This window comes from Condylura cristata, unplaced genomic scaffold, assembly GCF_000260355.1.
Source record: "Condylura cristata isolate star-nosed mole 26May11 unplaced genomic scaffold, ConCri1.0 scaffold00012, whole genome shotgun sequence".
NCBI classification, from domain to species: domain Eukaryota; kingdom Metazoa; phylum Chordata; class Mammalia; order Eulipotyphla; family Talpidae; genus Condylura; species Condylura cristata.
In genome coordinates, this window is record NW_004567113.1 from 34,759,558 (window position 1) to 34,775,833 (window position 16,276).

Sequence of the window (16,276 nt, forward strand, 5' to 3'; positions counted from 1 at the left end):
CATCACTGCTTTTGATGTTATGAAGCTAGTTTTAGGTCCCTGTATCCATGCTTAATAAACTATTTTTTGGCCACAGGAGCACGACTCTGAAGTTAAGCTATTGCTTAGTAAAGAACTAGGAAGCCTACCGAGGGTATTTCTTAATGGTATCGATGAATGAGATTCCATTATTTTAATTTTAGTCTGTTATGAACAGTATATTTGAACAATATACAAGTCAGAGCTTTTCCCTTATGAAAATGGGGTGGTAATCAGTGCGTCTATCTCAAGTGCTGTGTAGCTTGAGTGAGGGGATGCCTATAGAGCTCAGCATAGCCTCATGACTGTCACATACTAAATTCAATTTCAGATATATTGCCATTTTCCAAAACATTTGCCAAAGTCTTATATTTTACATATTCTGTTAGAATTAGAAATGTAGTTAAGCTGATTATATGATTAGGACTAAATCACAGAATTAACCTGTATACAATTTTAAGTAAATTCCCACTATCTCATTTTAAAATTATTTCAGTGTAGTAACCATAGGATAAATTCAACATTTTTCTTATACCTGTGTCTTATAACTAAAAGACATTTAGCTCATTCAGTTCATTTAATGCAAGAATAAAACTCAATGGTTAACTTATTTTCTTACTGTAATATACCCTATGGTTCATTATTTTCTTACTGTAATATACCCTATGGTTCATTCACTGAGAAAGCATGAAAATGAAGAGTATGCACTTTGAAAACACATTTACAGGTTTTATTACTTATCTATTCTAAAGCTCAGCCTCAAATTGTGAAATCTAGACAGTAATTATTGCTATTAATAGCAAATGATGCTAATACCAAACACCCATTACATTGTGTATTTTATGAGAAGCAGCCCCATAAGCTGTTTTTTTTAAATTTACATGTATATATATCTAATTTCACAGTAACATTTGATAAAATTACAGAAATTTTCATCAAAAACTCCAGATGCATGTCTAGAAAGCATATATTAAATACTGGTTCATATATAAGGTCTAAATTATCCAGCTAAAAACAGGTACTTTAGTTGATTTTGAAAACTTTACCTTGGGCGTGACCTACAAGAGCCTAAAGTTTGGGTCCTTTTAATAGAGAATAAAATATGGGAAAAAATATATGTAGCTGACAGGTTGTGAGCACTTACTCCATGTTATGCACTCCTCTGAATGTATTAAATATTTGATTTAATCTTCACAACAACCTACAGAGATAAGTAATATAATACCAATTTTACTATAAGAGTCAACAAGGTGAATAAATTTTGCCAGAATTACCTTGGTAAGTGGTAGAAAAGAAATTTAAAACCAGGCAATATGGCTTTAGAATGCAAGCTTTCAGGCCCTCCCTGGTGGCGCAGCTGGTTAAAACACAACACAGTGAGGCTGGCCACAGCCGCTTCTGTGTAAGTTCCATCCCTGGTTAGGGAGGTGTGACCCACATGGCACCGCAGACCTCTCCTGCTTCACACGCTGCTCCCCTCAGCAGTGTATTTTGTCAATCTGCCTCTTCTGTTCCCCACTCTGTCTCTGGTGAATCCTATCACTGCCCCTGCTGGGGTTCAAGCCTAATGCTATTAAGCTATCACCAGCCACTGCATCCTGAGTTCAAATCCAGGCCAGGCAGCTAATCATACGGCCCAGCATACCTCTTCTGACTCACCAGCTGCTCCCCGCAGCAGTGTATTTTTGTCAATCCACCTGTTATGCTCCCCACACTGTCTCTGATGAATCATCTCACTCCCCCTTCCCTACACTTCTGGCCTACACCCCAGTTCTTGTATGCATAAATAAATAAAAATAAATTTTTAACAAAAATTCAAACACTACTTTTACCCACCCACTACTCCCATTCAAAGGTAAAAAGGTTATTTATACCTGATATCTTTGGAATTACCAAGCAAATGCTGTAATTTTTTTTTCTGTTTTCAATATAAAGTGCAAAAAAATTTTTTTTAATAATAATTCCTTATATTTACCCCACAATTATTTATTAGATTGTGTTTTCAGAACTTTTATAAAGGCATCTTTTGGAACTTCAACATTTCCAACTTTCCTCAGTTTTTTCTTTCCTTCTGCTTGTCTCTTCAAAAGTTTCATTTTTCGAGTAATATCACCACCATACTGAAAAATATTTTAAAAGTTGGAAATTCAAATCATTCCATAGGAAACTCATGTAATTACAAAGACACAATATATCAACAACCATCTTATAATTCAAGTTCCCTCTCTAACCAATCCTAATTTAACTTAGTGGTAAAGAACTTTATTTTTGAATGGAGATGATCCCTAAGGTTACCTTTATTTTTTTTAAATAGATAAGAAAGAAAATTCAGCAGAGTAATAAGAAGTAAATTTCCATTCCCATGCTTCTCACTGCATTATAGGCATTGTCTTCAAAATCTTATAAAAATTAAATCAACAGTGTTTTACTCATCATAGTTGTTGTAAACTGCTTTCTTAGTACTATATGTAAGATTTTTATAAATGAGAAAATAATGTGATCAAAATAAATGTACTATCAAAAGATGAAATTTACAGCAAACCACGGAAATAAAGGGTATTATAAAAACCAATAAGGAAAACCAATACATGTACATACCCCCTTTACCTTGAAAGCATAAAAAATATATTACTACAAAATAGACTATAGTAGATACATACACATTTTGCCAAAACATTTTTCCTGTAAGCTTTCACACTGCAAAAGAGGAAAAATTATGTAAGTAGATGACACATTGTTTAGAAGTTCACAAAACAATTTGCCCCTTTAAGATTGTTATGTTTGTGTTATACCTACATAAAATAAATAGCCATAAGCAAATAATTAAGTAGCTGAAATGTTCTTGTATTTATTTTCATGTACTGGGCTAAAGCAGAAGATAAATGAAATATAAATTGAATTTAGGAAAAAAAGTCAAGGCTTGTACATTACAGGTAAAATTCAGGCATGGTATGACTTTGATTATAATAATTACATAAAGTCATTGGCAAAGCTAAAAATACTACTATAACTGCAAGCTCCAAAAAAATTAAAAATGGTTATTAACTCCACTAAATATAGTGAAGAGTGACTAGGAATAAAAATAGCTCTCAACTGCTTTTATAAAACTCAATTTGGGGTAAAATGAATTTTAAGATAGCCATCCAAGCAGATTTAAAGTAATCTGTAATGTTTCTGAGAAACATAAAACTATATCCACTTCTATATATTCCATAAGAAGATACATGTCTCTTGTTTTCACTGTGATACTACTTAAACACTTGAGTTAGAATGATTACTATTGTAAATTGCACTTCTAAGAAAGCTCTCCGGTTATCAATTCTACTCTACCTAATCTCTTGGTGTTCGTTAATCACAAATAACTTATTGAAAAAAAAAGTGGTGTGTTAGGAACTGAAACTTATTATAAATACATGCATAAAATTTATCCCATAACTATATAAATGATTGTGTTCATTACTTATGCATTAGGATTTGTGTTCAGGTAGAACTAAATGGTAATCTGAGATAGTTTTGATTTTTCAGAAGCCTTAAGGTCATTAAGGAAAAGTTAATAGAAATACAAGACTTCCTATGCCTTATGCCATGTTTTGACTTACACATATTTTGTTTCATGAAAAGACCAGTTTTCTACACAAATCAGCCTATTTTCCATGACTATCACATCAGTTGTGAAGTTTCTAATCTAGAATGAAAAAATCTTACATTACCATTCCTCTCTTATCTTTCTGACTAGCTGAGGAAGTGAGCTAAATGTTTCACATGAACTACAATTCAGTTTATTAGCTTATATTTTACTTGAAAAGATAAAATTATAAAAAGTTAACACCATGCCTTATCCAGAAAATTCACTACAGTCAAATGAGTGGAAAATAAAACAATTATTCAAACCTATTAGTTTACATTTATTAATAATGGTAAATTACATCATATTTAAGTATTATAGAATTAATTAAGTTATCATTTCAATGAGTGGAATTACTTTATTGTTTCTAAACACAGAAAAAAGCTTAGGTCAATATTAAATTTTTCAATATTCTTTTATTTCCAAGGTATATCATTTCTAAAACAAAACCTGGAACAAAATATAATTTCAACTCACGTTTCCCTTGCAATGATTTTACTTCCAATGGCAGCTTGAATTGCAATCTCAAATAGCTGCCGAGGCAGAGAATCCTTCAGACGTTCACATATGACTTTACCAACAGAATGTGCTTTGTCTCTGCGACAGAAAAAAATGACAACCAAGAATTAAAGACTTGTCAAAAGTAAAGACTTACACATACCATGATTAAGTTTCTTTTTAACTTACTTGTGTACAACAGTTACTAGCTCTTCTACAATATTTCCATTCAACAGAATATCCATTTTCACCAGTTCTGCAGTCTGGTAGCCTGCATCTTCATAATCAAAACTAACAAGGAAAAATATCCAAATGATAATTTATACACCCCAAAACATTTTTTGTTTATTTTGAAACATTCCTTTTCTATTCTCTCCCACCCAAAAACATATTTCTAGCAAAAATATTGCATGTATATTTCAGGATGAGTGGATATGAATAACCACAATCAGAACCACAATTCCTCATCTCTTTATGTTTATGAAGTGAGGGGTAGAAGCCATAAGGGAACCTCTCTACATGGGAGAGAAAAAGAAATTGGTTAGGCAGTACAGAGAAATGGATCCCTATTGGCAAATAGCACCTTCTTCCCAATGTTCCAATGTTTTTACAGACTAAGTAAAAAATGCGTCTTTTTTTTTAAATGGATACAGACTTTCCTAGGACTGCATAGCATACAAAAGTTTTAAAAGTTTCACTTAAGCTCACAGTAACTAGCTTTTTGAACTATATACAATTAACTTTTTAAAAAGATTTAATTTTATTTATTTTTGCATGCAAAATAAATAATTTTATTTATTTTGGGCATAGTCCAAAGGTGTGGGAAGTTAGAGGTTTCACCACAGACAGAGTAGGAAGCAGAACAGGGAAATCTACTGAAATAAACTGCTAAGGAGAGCAGCAGGCTGGACAGGAGAGGTTTGTTGCACCATGTAGGTCGGCTCCCTAGCCTTGGATTAAATTCATATTGCAGTGACTGGTAAAAGCTTGATAGCACTGGGAATTTAACCAGTGTACCACCATGGAGGTTCCTTTATGTATAATTCTTAAGAAGTAGAGCATGGCTCTTCTCATTAAGGGAGCAGTAACCTTTTTTTCATTAAAAGGGTAATTAACAGGGCCTCCCTGGTGGCACAGGTATGAAAGTCTCTATGCATCAAGCTATCCATAGCTACCTGGCCCATATGGCGCAACAGACCTCTCCTGGCTCACCAGCTGCTTCCCTCAGAAGCATTAGTAGATCCACCTGTTCTGCTCCCTGCTCTGTCTCTGGTGAATCCTTTCACCCCTTGCACCTCTGGCCTATACCCCAGTTCTTATATGCATAAATAAATAAAATAAATCTCTTTAAAAAAACAAGAATGGTAATATTTGAATCAATCAAAGGAACTTACTCTCCAAGAAGCAACAAGCAAGCATTCTTTAACACCTAGAAGTTTGCTATAAGTCTTTCCACCCTTAGAATGTGATTCTCAATTATCTTCAAGAGTTGAGATTAGTAAGTGAAGCTTTAGTATATTCAGACTGGTCAATATTAAAAAAAAAAATATGTCCAGGATCTACATTTCCCTTTATATATTTACCTAGCATATCCAGAAGATAGGGATTTCAAAGAATCATAAAAGTCCACCACAATTTCATTCAAAGGGAAAAGATATTTCAGCATAACTCTATTTTGATCAATAAATATCATATTCTTCTGAACTGCTCTTCGAGCCTACAAAAGAATTAATCATACCCTATTCAAATAATGATTTAATGTGATAATAGACAAATGTCAATTACCAACTTAAAAATTTCTTTATAATTCCTATACAGAGGGCAAAAATGAAGGGATATTTCGTTAATGGTTAAGTTTATAGCTCAATTACATTATACATGCTATCATAGTTTTTAATCCTTTTAAGTAATTTTATTTTTTTATAAAGTATTTCATTTAACAATAAAATCAAAGTTGTTTCCTATTCTTATTCATATTGGAGTGTTGCAAATAAGTATATTTTGAAGACAATGATTATATCCAATTTGGGCATTATAATGTGGAAGAAGAATGAAAGCAAAATGGGAGTGCTTTTTAATCAAAGGTCTCTGAAGTATCATAATCATCTTTCAAATTATATTCAATGTCAGTTACTAAAGATGGCAAAAAGAAGTTATACTTTGGCTACAGAAGAGAAGTAAGAATCAAATTTTCCTTTGGGCTAAAATATCAATTCAGTAAATTAACACAGATGATCAAAAATTTTGGCTCTATTTATTTATTTATTTATTTATTCATTTATTTTTAAAGACTTATTTAATTTCATACAGAACTGGGGTACAGGCCAGAGATGCAGAGGGTAAGAGGATTCACCAGGGACAGAGTGGGGAGCAGAACAGGCAGATCTATGAAGTACACTGCTGAGGGGAGCAGCGGGCGGGTCAGGAGAGGTCTGCCGCGCCATGTGGTCTCCTCTAGGGCAGGCAGGAATCGAACTCATGCGGAAGTGGCTTTAGCTTCTCAGTGCAGTGCTTTAACCCACTGTGCCACCAGGGAGGGGCCTCTACTTTATTTAAAGTGAAAATAATTTTAAAAGCATATGTAAAGGGCCCTCCCTGGTGGCACAACGGGTTAAAGCACAGCATTACGAAACTAGCTGCAGCTGCTTCAATACAAGCTCAATCCCAGGGAGGTGACCCACATGGTGCAGCAAACCTCTCCTATCTTGCCCACTGCTCCCCATAGCAGTGTATTTCAGTAGACCTACCTGTTTGCTCCCCATTCTGTCTCTGGGGAATCCTCTCACCGCTACTGCACCTCTGGCCTATACTCCAGTTCTGGCATGCATCAATAAATAATTTTTTTTTAAAGCATATATAGATATGGATCTTTAATGAAAATTTCCTAAACACAATGTACTGGGCGGAGAGGAATCTTTCACCAGGCATCTGTGGTGGCACAAGGGGTTGAGTCTCAGCACTATGAAGCCATGTGCAGTCACTACAGCACAAAATGGATCCCTGACCAGTGAGCTAAACACTTGACAAAGAAGACCTCTCTTGTCTCACTCCCTGCCCCCCTCAGCAGTCTATTTCAGCCAACTCACTTATTCTGTTCCTCACTATGTCTGGTGAAAGTCCTCTCACCTCCCCATACTTCAAGTGTGCACCCTAGCTGTTGTATGCATAAATAACTAAATCGTTAAAAACAAACACACAAACAACAGTAACAAAAAAAAAAAACCTGAGCTGGGAACCAGTATTGGAAAATGCTAAAACTAATTTCTGTATTAAATTGTGTAATATTTATACCTGGCATAGCATCATTATTTTCCCAGTATATTCATCTGGTGTGATAATGGTGCCCAAAACAACTGGCTCCAAATATTCTATCACTTTTGACTTATCAGGGAATTGTGCAGGATTGATGATTGTAATTTCCTTTTCTCTGTATTCCTAAAAAAAAATCACCAAGCATTAAAAACAGTGCTGTAATTTGCTTCTAATTATGTCATTGAACCTGATGAAATTAATAAAAAAAAAAATCAGTATACTTTGGATTTAAAGAACCTTCCAATTATATCATTTAATATTAATAAGAATTTACTACGGTATTATAGTCTGGTTACTAACATCTACTAACCAAACTTCATGTACACTTTAAAAAAAGGTAGTTGTAAGTATAGATTTTAATCTCTCCTGTATAAGGCATTATAATTAGTTGCCTTAGTTTTACAAAGTTGTTATATGCCAAGTTTAATACTTGTTTACAATTAAAAGAGTGCCTCGAAGATAGAATACAATATTGTCTCTATTACTAACTTGAAATCCAAAATTCCTATATATATGCATGATTACCTCAGTTTTCAAAGATAATGATCAGCAGAATTATATTCTTCCATCTTTGTGCTGGGTTTTGAATATTTTCATTATTAGTTCTACTTTTTATCCTCAGTATTAATAATGTGATAATCTTACCAGATTAAGGAAAAATAGCATGTAATTTAGTTTGCCAATGAGTGTTTACAACATTAGTATTAAGGTTATTCAAGTTTTATTACTACCATTCAAGAAACACTTAGTTTTAATACTAGTCAACAACTGATGTACGCAGAAGTTTCTCTTGCATTCTACACACATGTACATTTATTTAGTTCTCTCTTTTATACTGGTTCACAACAATACCTTTATCAATTTTGCTGATGAAAGAACAGCTTTGTATGGAACTGTAGGTGTTGTCAAAATAACAGAAGTATTATATTCTTGCTCTAGTCGCTGGTTGAAAACTTCCATATGCAAAAGTCCAAGAAAACCCAACCTAAGAGGGGAAAAAAAAACAAACTCAAAAATGTTTACGTACCATGGGTTCTTTTTTCTTTGGTGTACTGTGTGAAGTAGGGATGGAATCAACAGTCACTTATGCAATTCACATTGTAGTAAGATAGCAACATAATTTCTTTAAATCTTGGTTATATCTTTCACCGGTAAAATCACTATAAACTTATCCACAGAATATAAATCCACAGTGTGAAATAGACAGACAAAAACTGTTAGTTCACTTTACACTGAACTTATGTTTAGAAACATTCAAGAGCAAGTCATTTAACTCTTATTTTCCACTACAAATGAGACTCTACAATGTAATACAATCTTACCTCCAGCCAGCACCCAAGGCAAGGCTATTATCCCGATGAACTGTCACACTGGAATCATTTAAAGTCAATTTTTCTACTGCACTCTTCAAGTTATTATATTCAGATTGGTCTATAGGATACATTCCTGGGGACACAATGATTCCTAGTTATCATATGTGTAAAGGTATGTAAAGAATTAATTTAAACATGACAATCACTTAGCTTTTAAATATATCACCTATTAAAAACTATATTGTTTGCTTCAAGAAACTATATTTTATATTTCAAGAAATAAAAGTGCATGACAAACCAATACCACAACTGAAACTACATTCTTAGATTAAAAAGCAGGAGTAGAAATGAAAACTACTCTGATTTTTTAATCCTTTGGAGTAAATTATCTTTATTAAAATCAAAGATAGGTGTTACTTCTGTCAATTTACTGAAAAAAAATTGATTCATTAGATTCTTTTAATTCTGACACCTCAAGCCTTCCAAAATCCAAAAGACTGATTTTGCCTAAATGTCAGGGTAAATAATGTTCTTAAATTCTCAATAAGAAATATTAAAACTAAAAGGAGAAAAACAAAGGCTAAATACCCAGTACAGAGTAACCTGACCTACAATTAGGTCTTTTCTTTTTTAAAAGTCAATTAATATCACACAGCAATAAAAGTTTCCATGTTATGCAAACATGAGGTGACACTATTATCTTTTATATCCATACTGGTACAACAGTAATGGCCAGTTAAGAGAGGGGAAAGCACTCAGTAAATGTCCACCAATAATTAGTAATAAAGACATCATAATTAGAAAAAAATTAAATATAATGACTAAATCAATAGGGAAACAATGGAATTCACATTATTGCTAAATATAAGACAGCATGTTTTGTAGGAGTGTATTTCTTAAAAAGTATTAAAGAATTTAGGAATGATTACCACAAAGTTTCACCATACATATGAAACTGTTAATATGCAAATAGTACACAATAAAATAAACAGAATGTTATTTGATAATATATGAATGTTATTTAAAATATGTTATTTAAACATATTTAATATGTTAGAATATGATATTTAAAATAAGTATTTCTAGTAATTTTCACTTCAATTTACAAACTTATTTTTAAAGAAATGTGTCCCTCATCCTTTGGATTTGTGAGCTTCTCACCTGCAAATACCATTGGTTTCGCTGACTTAAACCCAGGCAAGGGTTCCACTGGTTGCTTATGTAAATATAATGTATCTCCTATTTGTGCTTCAGTGACATCTTTCATCCCAGCAATCAGATAGCCCACCTGTCCTGCATATCTAAATAAAATCATTATATGGAAATATTTACTGCTTTAATGTAGCAAAGTAGATACTCACAATTAGCTCTACCTTACCAGGAAATACTCATACTTTCCAACAAAATTTAATCAAACTGGAAATGCTACCTAGCAATTCTCAACTCTAAGGATTGTCAGAAAATAACACATCATGACTTACAAATCATTACCAAGAATCTCTGTACCAATGTAAGTTCAAGAACTTCTTTATGAATTTCCCCACCTTCGCATATTATTCAGTTGTAAACTATATTGTAAACATAGGGAAACTGAAAAAGACAACATATCCCTTATAATGTCTGTTTCATTAGTGAATTGTGTTACAAATGTGCCTTAAATAGGGAGAGAGGGAAAAAAGCAACCAGGAAGAAAAATGTTAATTCTTAATGAATCTCACATCTATCTTACATTTTTCTTTGAAGACAAAAGCAAATATCAATAATTCAAAAATTTAGCTTTTTTTTTTTAAAGCAAGAATAGCAAACTGCAAACATGAAATGAACTAATGTACATTTAGGATGTGGTACAAGAACCCTAACTGAAGATGCAGTAACATTAGGTCAATGAATGGCAGAATACAGACAGACTTTAAAGACATTTGAGTAAAGACTCTTAAATAAAAAAAATGTAGTGAACAAAATGTTAGTTTTGTCTAAAACTTCAAGTGTGACTATACAGTCACCTGGTCAATATCTTAATTTTCACAGATGAAGACACCAAGACAGAAAATTTCAACTATGTGTCAAAGTGATCTATCTTATTAGTACCTGGAATACTGATGGGGAGGCACTCAGTAAGTACCACTTATATGTCAACTCAGAATTCAGTATTTCTAACGCACCTTATCTTCCTAACTCCACACACCATAAATTCTAGTTAATCAAGGTTTTTCCATGATCACCACTACATAAGAATTATCAGAGTTTCTATACTACCTTCATATTGAAGAATTTAATTGTAAAAGTTAAGTGCAAACTATCCAGTATAGATATAAACATCTTTGGCTGTCTCATCAAATATCAAACCCAGTCTTCATCAAATCACAATAGTTATAGCTAACCAAAAGGCATAAAAATTTACCAAATTTCTACTGCCCTTCACACATTGAGATGTCTCTCAAAAGAACATTCACTATGTGTGTAAATTAAATAATCCAGATTCTTTCTTTCTTTCTTTCTTTCTTTCTTTCTTTCTTTCTTTCTTTCTTTCTTTCTTTCTTTCTTTCAAAGATTTATTTATTTATTCATACAGAACTGTGGTACAGGCAGAGATGCGGAGGGTGAGAGAATTCAGCAAAGACAGAGTGGGGAGCAGAACAGGCAGATCGACGAAGTACACTGCTGAGGGGAGCAGCGGGCGGGTCAGGAGAGGTCTGCCATGCCATGTGGATCTCTTCCAGGGCAGGCGGGGATTGAACTCATGAGGAAGTGGCTTAAGCTTCTTAGTGCAATGCTTTAACCCGCTGTGCCACCAGGGAGGGTCCTGTTTCTTTTTTTTTAAATTACCTAACTAGGGCCCTCCCTGGTGGCGCAGCGGGTTAAAGCACAGCACTAAGAAGCTAAAGCCACTTCCGCATGAGTTCGATCCCTCCTGCCCCGGAGGAGATCTGCCCTGAGGAGATCCACATGGCGGCAGACCTCTCGTGACATGCCCGCTGCTCCCCTCAGCAGTGTACTTCGTCGATCTGCCTGTTCTGCTCCCCGCTCTGTACTTGGTGAATCTTCTCACCCTCAGCATCTCTGCCTGTACCACAGTTCTGTATGAATAAATAAATAAATCTTTAAAAAAAAAAAAAATTACCTAACTAGGATCATGCTAGCTATACCAAAGTGAGAAAGGCAAAAATAGAAACACCTAAGTGTATTTTAATCACTAATGCAGATTACTTACAGTTTATCAGTTGGCTGTTCATTTGGATTCAGAATTCCTATTTCATTAACTTCATATGTCTTTTGAGTATGTGCAGATACAATTTTATCACCTTTGGAAACCACTCCATCAAATAAAGCTACATTGGCTATCACACCCCTATATTGGTCAAAGGTGGAGTCAAATACCAAAGCTCTCAGAGGATTTTTGCGATGCACTTTAGGACTATTAAAAACAAATAGAAATGTAAAAATTAAAATAGCAAATTAAAATCTAATAAAATTCCCATTTTTAAATTAAATAGTATGCTTAATTTACTTGAGAAAGGTTGATTATGGAATAAAAAAAATAAAGACTTTCTATCTCTCACTATGTATATATATGTGTGTGTGTGTGTGTGTGTGTGTATGTATATATATATATGTTTAATTCAGCCTTGACTTTTAAATAAATTACGTTTTAAATTACAAAACTAACAAAATATTTTTATTCAGTATAAAAAAAAGAAAACAGCTGCCAATTCTCAAACCCTTATTACAATGATGTTAAGAAGAGATCCCTATTAACCCCTATTTATCTTTGCATTCTTCTGTTTTACAGAAGAATATTACTAAAAACTTAAAAGTTTTTCTCACTATCAGTATATGTACCAGTCATAATTACTAAGCTCAAGCAAAAGATAAACTTGATTAGTTTAGTACTTTAAAAGACATACAAGAAGTACAAAAATAGAAAAATACTTACTGGGGTATTCTTTCAATGACTGCCTGAAGAACACTTTCAACATTTGTTCCAAATTTAGCAGAGATCTACAAATATATATATGTGGAAAAAAAATATTTAAAGTACAGATAGTTTTTTATCCCGGTGACTATGCTTGACTGTAAAAATATACATATATAAAGAAACTTTTTTTTTTTTTTGCTTAAAGAATAAAGTGAAAAGGAACACAAAGTATATGCTATGCTCATAAAATGGTCTTCAATTACAATTAGCAGCGTATCTTGCATTAAGTTACAAGAACACTCTGATTAGGGCTCCCTTGCTCCTCCCTGCCTGTTCCCATGGCTTGGGAGTCCCACTTTATTTCTGTTCCCTTTCTCCATAATAAACTTTTTTTTCCTCTTTAAAAAAAAAACCCTGATTATAGTACTGAAAAAACAGTGGACTAAGTTCAAAAATTCAGGATAACAAACAAGACTGCAGGCAATGCACTGCCTCGACCAATACATATTTCTCTGAACTTTAAAATCCTTAGCTGATAAATATTCATATTTTACCTAAATCTTAAAATTTTCTATAGACAGAATAAACAATACGTATAAATGGCATAGAAGTAACTGTAAGACATGTTATTACTTGTTTGCTCTCACATTGAGAAAGCTGGAAAGACTCAATAAAACATGCACATACCTTACCTTTTTTAACACTTATAATTAGACTGTCTTCGAGTCATAATTTAAAAACCTATTCCTGAATATCACCTCTTACACTTCAAACTTACTCTAGATTAGGTTTCTTAACTCAGCTCTAGGGACATCCTGGGCTAGCTGATTGTTTTAGAGGCTAACCTATGCACTAGAGGATGTTTACTTTCATCCACTCACAGGATTCCACTAACACTCCCTATTAGTAACCAAAAAAAAAAAAAAAAAATGTCTCTGAACATTTCCAAATATCTCCTGCAGGAAAAAAAAAAAAATTCCCTAGTAAGAACCACTGCTCAAGATTCCAAGATCATCTTTGAACAATTTCTTAAGATTACAACCTTAAGTCCATCGACATTCTTTTTTTTTTTACATTATCTATTACCATTATCTAGTTTCCTTCCTCCTTCCTTTTCATGATGAAATTCTAATGTCCACTATTTACAATCCCTTTCTATTCTCTCCCAATCAAAAGCAATTGTTAAAACCTTAATGTAACGGTCTCAAAAGATGTGCCTTTTCCATCCTTATATTCAGACCTGCTTAACCTGGGAAAACCCATGATCTGCAGTTTCAGGACACAACCATATTACCACTCAGTAAGATTATTTCATACCATCTTTCTTTTCAATTCCTATTTCCCCCTCTAGTCAATTCACTTTCATTGATGACTTTCCTTCTGATTTCATTAAAGGATACAGAACACATCAAAAATTCCCTTATCTATATACACAAATTGATATGCACGTATACTCTCAAACTCCTTGCTTTTACTTGTTCCAACCTAAGAATGTGTTCCACTTCTCCAAAAACAGTCTTTCAAAGTTTCTATTCTTTTTTTTTAAAGATTTATTTATTTATTCATATAGAACTGGGGTACAGGCCAGAGATGCAGAGGGTGAGAGGATTCACCAGAGACAGAGTGGGGAGCAGAACAGGCAGAACGACAAAGTACACTGCTGAGGGGAGCAGCGGGTCAGAAGAGGCCTGCCTTGCCATGTGGATCTCCTCTGGGGCAGGCGGGAATCGAACTCAGTTAGAAGAGGTTTAAGCTTCTTAGTGCTGTGCTTTAACCCGCAATGCCACCAGGGAGGGCCAAAGTTTCTATTCTTAATCCTACTTCCTAATCCTTCCCAATTTTGTGCTTAAAAAACCCAATAATGTAGTCTGATTTCTAGGTAACTTTTCTACCTACTTTCTCCCTAGGAAGCTGCATCCATTTCCATGGTCTTCATATCACATAGGTGCTGATTCCTAAGTATCTATCCACTGTCCCAGACCTTTCCACAAATGCAAAAATTAGAGATTTATAAAATATCTCTTTGACACTTAAATTTTCCTCTTGTATCTGTTCCTACTCAGACCATCTCCATATTAATAAGCACTAGAATTCAATCAGTTGCTCGAATTCATCTTCCTGAGTCTTTTCTTTTACTTCCTTACACATAACCCATAGGCAAATCTGTTGTACCTACAAAATACCTATATACTGCTATAAAGCCATCTCATTCAACTTACCTTTTTCTTCCTTAAAACATGCTAAACCGTAACAAATACCTCAAGCATTTTATACTTGTTTTTTTTCCCTCCTTGAAATGCATTTTTTTCTAATCGTCATTTTTTCATGTCTAAGTTTATCAAATAGATTTTCCCTAAGTACTCTGCTCATAGCATCTCTCTGAGGAAAAAAAAAAAAAGATTTCTTTCTCCATTGTTAAAAATAGTATTCCGGCCCTCCCTGGTGGCGCAGCGGGTTAAAGCACAGCAATGAGAATCTGAAGCCACTTCCGCATGAGTTCTATTCCCTGAGTTCTATTCCCGCCTGCCTCTTGCCCCGGAGGAGACCACATGGCGAGCCAGACTTCTCCTGACCCGCCCACTGCTTCCCTCAGCAGTGTACTTCGTAGATCTGCCTGTTCTGCTCCCCACTCTGTCTCTGGTGAAGCCTCTCACCGCCCCTGAGCCTCTGGCCTGTACCCCAGTTCTGTATGAACAAATAAATAAATAAATCTTAAAAAAATAAAATAAAAAAAAAATAGTATTCCATCTGGAACACTACCATTTGTTGAATGAATATGCTAGAGAATATACACTCATTTACTAATTACTATCACACCTTACAAAATTCTAGGATTGCCTTAAGATGATGTCCTTCTTCATAATATAAATCATTATATTCTCCATATGTGTGTGTACCCAAGACTGAAACTTACTTCATTTCTTATCAAGTTAATTGTATTCATCATTGTTTTAAGGTTAAACAAACAACTTACCACTTGAAACTTGCTTTTTCAAAAAAGTCAAATGAGATTAAAAGTAGACATTAAACATTATACTGCCATACTGATATATATACCACACAAGTAAAAATGACACGACATTGTAAAACTATAAAAACAGTATATAATTAAGCAAGCTATGAACTTTTTTATGTAAAAATTACCTGAAATTTTTAAAGTATAAACCATGTCCTCAAAAAATGGTATTTTACCTTAATACATTCATCACTTGGAATATCAAATAACTTTTCGATTTGTTTTTCAACACTCTCAGGATCAGCATTCTTCAGATCTATCTTATAAAAAGATATTATGAGTTACTATAATGATAAATGTATTATGTATTAACAGTATTTGGGCAAGAAAGAGTAACTGCTTTTAACTTATTTCTCAATGATCTTTTTTTTCAAAACATTAATATAATCTAAATCGAGAAAATACAATTTTAACAAGCATGATAACTAAACAATAGAGGGCAGCAGAAAATTTAGTTAGGCACTAAAGTATTCAATAACAATTTATCAATTAGTATCATGTAAATTGACTTTAATGTTAAGTTAGAAATAACTTATGACCCCATATCATCATACATTTGGGCAAGTCTGCTTCTCTTA

General features: G+C 33.6%; 2 protein-coding genes across 3 annotated transcripts in view; one reads left to right on the forward strand and one right to left on the reverse strand.

Annotated features, from left to right (window-relative positions):
- Nucleotides 1-11,245, forward strand: part of GNPDA2 (glucosamine-6-phosphate deaminase 2) — a 29,674-nt gene extending 18,429 nt beyond the window's left edge. Inside the window, exon 7 of the mRNA XM_012724105.1 lies at nucleotides 10,795-11,245. Within this exon, the coding sequence (XP_012579559.1) occupies nucleotides 10,795-10,838 (44 nt within the window). The 3' untranslated portion in view covers nucleotides 10,839-11,245. The remainder of the gene's footprint in view (nucleotides 1-10,794) is intronic.
- The window catches only part of GUF1 (GUF1 GTPase homolog (S. cerevisiae)), a 134,793-nt gene continuing 120,422 nt past the window's right edge, over nucleotides 1,906-16,276 (reverse strand). For both annotated transcript variants that reach the window (XM_012724103.1, XM_012724102.1), the window contains 12 exons: nucleotides 15,875-15,958; nucleotides 12,701-12,765; nucleotides 11,978-12,181; nucleotides 9,928-10,067; nucleotides 8,776-8,899; nucleotides 8,306-8,438; nucleotides 7,433-7,576; nucleotides 5,725-5,858; nucleotides 4,331-4,432; nucleotides 4,121-4,240; nucleotides 2,679-2,715; nucleotides 1,906-2,138 (listed from right to left, as the gene is read on the reverse strand). In XM_012724103.1, coding sequence (XP_012579557.1) covers nucleotides 2,001-2,138; nucleotides 2,679-2,715; nucleotides 4,121-4,240; nucleotides 4,331-4,432; nucleotides 5,725-5,858; nucleotides 7,433-7,576; nucleotides 8,306-8,438; nucleotides 8,776-8,899; nucleotides 9,928-10,067; nucleotides 11,978-12,181; nucleotides 12,701-12,765; nucleotides 15,875-15,958 — 1,425 coding nt within the window. In that variant the 3' untranslated portion in view covers nucleotides 1,906-2,000. The remainder of the gene's footprint in view (nucleotides 2,139-2,678; nucleotides 2,716-4,120; nucleotides 4,241-4,330; nucleotides 4,433-5,724; nucleotides 5,859-7,432; nucleotides 7,577-8,305; nucleotides 8,439-8,775; nucleotides 8,900-9,927; nucleotides 10,068-11,977; nucleotides 12,182-12,700; nucleotides 12,766-15,874; nucleotides 15,959-16,276) is intronic.